This window comes from Eubalaena glacialis, chromosome 11 (genome assembly GCF_028564815.1).
Source record: "Eubalaena glacialis isolate mEubGla1 chromosome 11, mEubGla1.1.hap2.+ XY, whole genome shotgun sequence".
Classification (NCBI taxonomy): domain Eukaryota; kingdom Metazoa; phylum Chordata; class Mammalia; order Artiodactyla; family Balaenidae; genus Eubalaena; species Eubalaena glacialis.
The window spans coordinates 74,051,301-74,060,554 of NC_083726.1; the positions used below are offsets into that span (position 1 = coordinate 74,051,301).

General features: G+C 32.3%; 1 protein-coding gene across 1 annotated transcript in view; it reads right to left on the reverse strand.

Annotated features, from left to right (window-relative positions):
• MUC19 (mucin 19, oligomeric) overlaps positions 1 to 7,980 on the reverse strand; it is a 117,169-nt gene extending 109,189 nt beyond the window's left edge. The window contains 12 exon segments of the mRNA XM_061206671.1: positions 71 to 168; positions 443 to 503; positions 931 to 1,048; positions 1,799 to 2,027; positions 2,647 to 2,706; positions 3,703 to 3,753; positions 4,290 to 4,466; positions 4,555 to 4,731; positions 4,884 to 5,053; positions 5,982 to 6,030; positions 7,465 to 7,629; positions 7,863 to 7,980. Of these exon segments, the coding sequence (XP_061062654.1) occupies positions 71 to 168; positions 443 to 503; positions 931 to 1,048; positions 1,799 to 2,027; positions 2,647 to 2,706; positions 3,703 to 3,753; positions 4,290 to 4,466; positions 4,555 to 4,731; positions 4,884 to 5,053; positions 5,982 to 6,030; positions 7,465 to 7,629; positions 7,863 to 7,980 (1,473 nt within the window).
• Positions 7,981 to 9,254: the final 1,274 nt, after the last annotated feature.

Consider the following 9,254-nt stretch of genomic DNA (forward strand, 5'->3'; position numbering starts at 1 on the left):
TGGCTATCCAAATTGAAACCAAAGGGAATATTGTTGACATCTGATATTAAATGAAATATATATTTCTTACATGCACTCCATCTTCACAAACTTGATAGCTTTTGGTAACAGCTTTGGGACAAGTACCAGGAATTTTACTATTGTCAATGTGCTCATTAATATCGTCTCCTTAAAAAGAAAGCAATGTTAACTTCAAGATATTCATTATATATATATATATATATATATATATATATATATATATATATATATATATATATACACATTATTTTCAAGATAAATATGGACTTGACAATATAAATATATTTTTTTATTTTAACAATTTCTCATTCTATAGACAAATGCAAATTGTTAATTGTTAGATTTATCCAAATATGAAGAATTACTTTATAATTTCCTTTTGGGAGACAATTTTCTTAGACAAAATGCATTGAAATCTTACCTGGAATGCCGTTGAAGTTACCACAAAGACCACAAGTTGGATATTGCTTGTGAAGAGTGAGCTTTAAAAAAAAATTACGTGTATGTTTATAAAATATTGAAAATATCTCAAGACAAAGTTTAACCAAACCAAAAGGCAGGCCCTCTTCATGTTCAATTTTACCTAAGCTGGTTACTTAGGAATGTATTACAGGGCCTTTTCTAAAGGATTTAGATTTAGAATTTGGAAAGATCCTGACTTCACCTCTTACTAGCTGTGTCTTTGGGTGGATTATTTAACTTTTATTAGCCTGAATTTCCTGAATTCCATCATCTGTAAAATAAGATTAATAACCATATTTTAAATATTAGATAATGCTTAGTACAATGCCTGATACATAGAGATTTCTCAATAAACCTTAGCTCTTATTTTCCTTATATTGTATTATTTTATAACTGAAAGTAAAGAACAAAAAGCACAAACTATAAGAAGATCATAGATGGACTTACTGAGAGTTTATTATTTTCATCCCACATTAAAGACAGGATTCCTCTACGGCTATTCAGAACATTATGTTCTCCATATTTTTTAATGTGAATCATCTTATTGTCATATGGTATCTGTACACTGAAAAGTATAAAATACAAGTACATATAAAAGGTGTAAGAACAGTATTATTACATCATGTTTTTTTCTGGTAATTCATGTTTCTATATTTAGTATCATAAATATAATACTGCTAATAAGTAGTAAAGTTTTTTTTTTCTGATCATTTCAGAAGAAGAGACACAATGGCTTTCTTCTGATTTTGGAAAGACTTTTAAGGAACAATGAATAAATCTTTGGGGCTTTGGAGAAATGAACAAGAAGAAACTGGTCCATTATAAGAATAAAATGATTAAATAATTTGAAATGTTCACAAGCAGAATATCATGCCTCATTATCTTATCCTGACAAATATTCAAATATGTCATCCCTTCCAAATATAAATTGCTACTTCTAAAAACAATGGCCTAAGTTTCAATGTATTGTAAAACCTCAAATTTTTATTTAGCATTAAACATGCAAATGAAAATTGAAATATTCTATTAACAATTTTGTTGAATATGCATGTTACCCCAAATCTAGATACTCAAAATAGTCAAACAACAGAACTACTCTTTTTTTCCCACCTTGTGATAGGAATAAATATAATATCTTATAATCCCACATATAGCAAAGTCTTATACATTTTACAAGAATTTATTATAAATATCAATATGAGCATCAAAATAGGAAGAGAGTAGTATCTCTCCCTTAATCAACCTTTTATTTTCTTTTTGCTCAGGTTACTTCAAGTAATTCTATCACCTTTATTCAAAACACTGTGACATTTACCTTTCTCCATTAACTGAAATGATATCGCCAACAATAGAGATGACATTACTGTCTACTATAACTGTTATTTTTTCAATCTCACTATCATTGTTTCGTTTGATCTCAATATTGAAATCTCCTCCAGATTCAACACAGTGACGGCAGAAACTATACGTGCATGAAGACTCAAAGGAAAAGACACGGCCATTGAAAGCTTTATATGCTCCTTTGCCCCAAGTAGAAACTTCACCTACAAAATATTTAGGGTAGAATATTCATTATTATTTAGAACAATTAATGTAGCTTCTAGTTTCGGTTTTTTAAGTGTTTATGTACCAAGAAAAAACATCACTGAAAGGTACTATTCTCACATCCACCTTAAGTCTGTATTTTTCTTTCTTACATACTGCAAAATGTGCTAAAGTAATACATGAGTACTTGGAAATACCCAAAGTTGGCTAAAACAAAAAAAGAAAAACATCTTGTTTCCCAGTGGAAAAGGGAAATTGTCTCTACTATGAGAAGGGATATGTGGAGGGAAGCTGTGGTCTGTTTGCTCGTTTGTTTTGCTTTTTGTACAGCTGGTTTTTCTAATGTTGTCTGAGTAGGTTACCATTAATATTAAATAAGTATAAAGAATTATATTATTTCTCTCTATACATATATGTGTATGTACATATGTATGTGTGTGTATATATGTTTATGTGTATGCATGGTGCATGTCTGTGTCTGTGTGTGTGTATAAAACAGATAGATGATGGAAAAAATTTTGAAACCAGTTTCAAATTTTCTTTACCTTGAAACCTCATTAGGTACTGGTTGGCTTGGTCATATAAATATGGATATAAATCAGAGTCATTTTTACTTACCAATAGTTGTGTTTGTTTCTGAGTATTTGGGGGTTGCTTCTGGAATATGGGTTCCTTTTCCTATTCAACACAATGCATAGATTACTTAAATTTCAAATATATATTGACTTTAAATATACAGGATATTTGGTCTTCTACATGGGAATTCAAATGTTGGTATTGAAGGCCATCAATGGGTCTTTTTTTAATCCTAAATATATAATTTGATTTTGTGACAGCTATGATTTGCCAAAGTCATATGTATGATTATCTCTGAAGCCCATATTTTTTCTTGTAGCAATCAGCCACAATATGTTCAGAAATCATTAACAGTTTATTCATTTTGGGTCATGTACAATTAATAACATATGCTGCATCCCTTACAGAACTATATTTTCAACTTCAAAAATAGAATATTTGTAGCCTATTTTTATTGGAAAATACTACCCAAACAGGCCCAAGATAGATTTTATTAAATCAGTCTACTGTATAATACTGATAATCATCTATATATAAAAATAATCAGTTCTCCTGATCAAAGGGAAAAATTCATAACCTTGAAACTTTGTTTCCCATTATCATTTATTTCCAATGCACTGACCTTTTTATGTAACCAAGTAAACACATGAAATCTTAGAGCAAGGTTTAAAAGCAAGCAGAATAGAATAGTAACAACAATTTTAAAAAGTGAACATTTTGATAGAATTTTAAAATATTTTTCACAATGCCATTTATGTATATCTTGAGGCCACTTCTCTTTGCCCAGGTTGAGTGATAATAGATTAAATTCTTAATTTATTTATAAAATCATTCTTTAAATACTATATCTAAAATAATAAAGGGGAAGTTGCATTGTTTTATTTAGGTTCTATTAAGATATAATTTAATCTTTTTTATTTAAAAAATTGTTTCAAATATCCAATTGGTCATCTAAATTTTAGTACTGGAAGAGGAGAAGCACTTAGATGTTCAATGCTACATGAGAAACACATTATAATATCAAGTCCTAGCAAATCAATAATCAACAGAACATCTTACATATACATTATAAACACTGAACATTAAAAATCAAACTACCTGGAGTGCTGAGTGGTCCAGAAGTACTGTAGTCAGATGAGCTTGTGACACCTATTTAATACAAAATGATTAGGCTGTTTATGTGTATAATTTTATCTGGTAAAATATGAAAAAAATATTTTTAGATCTGATGTATAAACCATAGATCCAAGTTCAGCAATGGTAATGCTAGCAGACTTAGAACCATGTGAAGCTATAGAAGAAAAAAACATTATCAACTCAACAACCTGCTGGAGTAACAAAATTATAAGCCTCGCTACTAAATGAACTGACACCAAATTACTTTATTCCAGATAAATTGCCTTAAAACTTGTTCAGGGAAAGAGAAAAGGATTGTGTACACAGGGTTCCAAGCCTGTTATTTCAGTTTCAACCAAACTTACTCCCACTTTGAATTGTTTTACATTTGGGAACCCTAGGTACCATTTCAAGATGTCAACTGAATAAAGGATTCTGCATTCACAGAAACTGGAAGTATTAAAACTATTAATCTAGATGAACTGAGATGTTCAATCTCAAGATGTCTAATATCAAGAGACATTAATGTCTCTGTTCCTTAGGAACAGAGACTGAGAGGATATCTGAACTACTGGCATCAGAGCCAAAGTCTTTGTGTCTATCCCCAACAGATGTACTGCCACTCATTCTATCCCCTCCAAGTTCATTGATTCCAAATCCCTGTTGACCAAAAGCCCCTAAATTGGATTCTAAGTTTCCAGAGCTATCACCAACAAAGGTATTACCATTTCTCAGACTGGTGTCACCTGCAGAATATAAAATGACTGTCACAGAGTATATTGTAAATATTTTATGATTCAGAAATTTGTATACACAAATATGAGATATCAATACCTAGATCATTGGAAATGGATCCTTCAGATCTAATCACTCAATTTCCTTCAACTGTTCTGCTACTAAAGCCCCTGTCACCAAATGAACTCGAACCGGAAGCTCCAAAACCAAATGCAGCATTGCCCCTTCTAGCTCCAAGTTCCCAGCCAAAACACCCTGTTCCAACTGATGAAAAAATCAGGATGTTATTAAAAATTAATCTTTTTTAACTAATTAGTTTGTTGTTAAATGTAAAGAGAAGTATTTTAACTAATTAGTTAATTTAATTAATATAAAATTTTTCTGGAATGAGTCTTAGTTGGAATACCTAAGCTACAGGCATCTAAAACCTATGGATTCACCCCCAGCAGATCCTCTACTGCTAATTTCACTCCAATCAGCTCTACTGACTTCCAATCCCTTTTGACCAGATGTCCCCAAACCAAATGCTAAATTTCCAGAGGCACTACTACTAAATCCAGCCCCTCTTCCTATGTTGGTGCCTATGTTCAGCTGTCTGCTGAAATTAAAAAAGGTTGTTACCAGGAAATATTTAGGTACAACTTATGAGTCAATACTTTTTATGCACAAAACCTAAAGAGTAATACTTAGATCACTGGAACTTGATTTTCCAATGCTCCCTGTTTTATTTTTACCAAAGCCTTTTATTTTCAAGACCACTGACACCAACTCCATGTGAGCCAGAATTACCAAGACCAAATCCAAATCAACCTGCCTTTTTACCATCAAGTCCAAAATCAAAAGACAAATGGAAAATTAAATGGAAACTTAAACTGTAATCAAGAGCAATAAACAAATGATGTAAATCATTTGTGTTTTTTCTTAATAGAGTCTAGATCAGAATTCCTGAGCCTCTGAAGTGAGAGCCAAAGACAAAGCCCAGGGAGAATAAACTCCTTGCTCTTTTTCCTGTTTCCACCAATTTCCACATCTTTTAAGATAAATTGCTCTGACACAAAAAATACCTATATTTACTGTACTTTATTGACCCTCACTTCTGTCACTGACTTTAATTTCCAAATATAAAAAGCTATTTATCCACACCTTTTTTGTTTATTGAAAATATAATGTAAAACAATATTGCAAACCATTTTGAAATAAAAATCACTATAACAAATTTTAGCACTTTTGTTTTGCTTATCACCTCCTAATTCTTGACCATAGATATACACATCTGACAGTTTCAAACATTCTAGCATTCCTTTTCAAGACAACTAGTTCAAATATGAGTAATAGAACTTAAAAAGTCAAAGTCATACAGAAACATGAGACCAAAAAGTTTCTGTTTCTTATGACAAAACTTGGGAACAAGAGAGTTTAAATGGCTTTACCAAAGTCCACAGAAGTTTAGTGGGAAAGACTGGATAGAAACCGGATCTCTTCATTCCAGGTCCAAGCCCCTTCATAAAAGCATTCAATCTACTTGCCTCTTCACTAAAATGTTTAAATTGATTTCTGTTGAAGATAACACAGACCCTTTAAGAATCAAACATAGTTTAAAAATCTTTCCCATGAGTCCCTCCAACACTAAATCTGTATTGGTCAAAAAATAACCATCAGTTCCTCCTTTGCTAATTGATTGCTTTTTCTGTCAAAAGCAGAAACTAAGAAACAACTTAGAATATTTTTTTCACTAGCAGCAGAATTAGAGCTGGCTAATCCATTTACTGAATTCACACCAAATCCATTTTGGCCAGACGGACCCCAACCATTTTATTTTTATTTGAAGCAGTGCCGCAAGTTCTGTACCACCAGAGACACTGTTGGCAAGACCACTTGCTAAATTGGTTTTCTCTACCATACAAAAAATAATCATTATCAGAGAACAGTTGCATTCATTCATATTATACAAGAAATTAATCTATACACATTGCTTGAACTAGGCCTTCATTATAGTTTTGAAAGTATCGTCCCCTCCCTTCCGCATATCTTTCCATATATGATTCCACACAGTGTAACTAGGGGTGTGCATGGCAACCAATTTACCATGAAGTTTGAGAGAATTCCATAAGAAAAGTGAAGCACTAGGTTCATTTAAGATAAAGTTTCAATATATCCTATAGAATATGAGCAAACCATTCACACCTCAGTGTTGCAAACAAGAGCAAATATCTGTGTTAACTTATTAGTCATACTGAGCTTGTCAATCCCAAAACAGATGACTGAACAGCTAGGAAACCTTTGTGTCTTTCCTGAAGAGATTTCAACCGTATCTCTACACCTAAAACTGTTTCTCCCTCTTCAGTTATCACCACCTGGACTCAAATATTAAATTTTAATATAAAATATTGAAGTTATTGTCTTCACTGGATCTCCTTCTTTCTGACTTTTGCAGAGGTACAAAATACAGAAACTTCAGGGACCAGGCAAGTAAAGGAAAAGTTTGAATCAGCCAATAGGTAGAAGCATGTTGAATCAGAGAGGACATGCCTCACCTAATGAAAATTAAAATTTTTTTCCAAACAAAACAAAATTAAAGGCCACAAACTGTCTAAAAACCCTACTTTATAATATTACTTGGCAAACTGAGTATGCAATTTCAAGAGAGAATCTTGGCATAGGAAATGGATTGTGATTGCTGACAGAAACATGAGAGATTCTGCACTAAAACTGGGTCCAGGAAGCATTTTAAATTATTAGTTTATAATCATAAAAATGATTGATCATCACAATAATAGTAAGAAAGATAGCATAAGAAAATAAAAATTATCAGGAAGAATTTAATTTAATGTAAACTGCTTTGCAAAATTCTCTTAAAACAGAATTCATCACTCTCATTGGCACTGGAATTAGTGCCTTTAGTTTTTCACTATTACTATTAAGGCCATGTGCTGCAAATAAAACAAAGATTATCAGTTTATCCCAAATGAAAAAAAGCACTTCTAGGTCAGTATTTTTCTCCAACAGTACCTGCTGGGGTGTCTTTTAACTCTAAACTATTAGCATCCTGAGGTTCTCTTGACCTGTCTTCAGCTTCTCCTTGAGCACTAAATCCAGTGTTAAGGAGTGAACCAACAAGAGATTTCTTTCTCCTGTTTGAGTCACAAAAGGACAAACTACTGAGCAAAAAAGGACCTAATGCGAATAACAGAAGATTGTATTTGAAAACAGTATTGCTAGCACTATAAAGGGTTATTGGATTGTGACACTATAAAAAGCCATATTTTATTTTGTGTAAGTGCCTTTATTCTGGTGGCACTTGGAACAACATACACCCCTTACTGACTTAATCACCATGTCCATATCTTTTTGTCATAGTTCTAAGACTTCAAGAAAGAGATGAATAGAGTTGTGAAGATTTAATTGACGTGTAGTAGAAATTCTTCCTCTCATGGACAGGGCAGAAACCTCCCCATCTGCTTCCTTGTCTATCACTAAGCTCCAAGTTCCATTGTTCAACCTCCTCTCATCAAAATATTCTACCATGTTGGATCCACACTGTCCTTGGCTTAGTAACAGCTGATAAAATTAAAATAACATACCTGATTCTCTTTTCCATATTTCTGCAAAGAAAAAAGATGAAAACATTTACTCGTAAATTAACATTTACTCATCTCCAAGTCTTAGCTTAAATGTCATCTCAGTGAGGCATACTCTGACAGTGTAAAGTTGCAACCCCCATTTTAATCCTCCCAGTTATCATTATATTACTCTAATTTATTCCATAGAAATTGTCACCTTGTAGTATACCATGTTTACTACTTATAATGTTTGTTGTTTATGAACTGTCTCCTTCTTCCAGATTTTAAGCTCTATAAACTCAAGATTTTTGCCTGTTTTATTCACTGGGGTATTCCAGATGTCTTGAAATGTGCCTGAACCATAAAGGACACTCAATTAATATTTATTTAATAAATGCATTCATCAACAAAGATCTCTTGTTAAGGTAATATACACTGAATTACATGAGTTATTTTGTGCTTTCTGTCATACCATTTATGTTTTTTTAAATCTCTATGATAAAATTAAAGTATTTTAGAATTAGGCCTTAATAACTATGATATTCTTGTAAATTTGTGGAAGACATGCATTTTGGTCACTAACTAGACAATAAAATAAAATGTGTGATTTGTAAGCAAAACTTGAAGACTATGTAAGAGCAAATACAAATAAAAATAAGAGACAATTCTTTCTGTTGACAATAAGGGAAGAGAGACTCTCCTCTTTTCTAGATCATTTACTTTAGAAAACTTGTGAGTCCTTTGTCTACCTCTTTAAAATGTTTGTAAATCTTTTTAAAGGTTATATAAGCAACCCAAGAATGTTTCTTCGAGGGACTGGTGACCATATTTTTGAAATGCTGTCATCAAGGGAGAGAGTTCCCCTATGTCCTAGGTGATATGAACATAATTTCAGATGGTGTCTGGATCCAAACACAAACCTACCTCTTTTATGATTTTAAAGATACAAGAAAGTATTTTTTTTCTTATAAAGGTAATTAGCAAACACAGGTGGCTACCCCGACTACCAAGCAAATTTAGGACAAACCATGTGTGACAATTGGTGATGTGAAGTACTCTTACTTGAGGACTAGTTATTGTTCATCTTGAGGACAGGTATGTAGTGAGTTCTATCTGCCTGGCTCTATAAAAGGGTGAGATTTCTTTCTATCCTTTCAATCTCTCCGTCAGATTGCCTGTGATGTGCGTCACATTCTGGTTTAATGCTTATTCAGTAATAAAACTGTTTTCCTTCTCTTC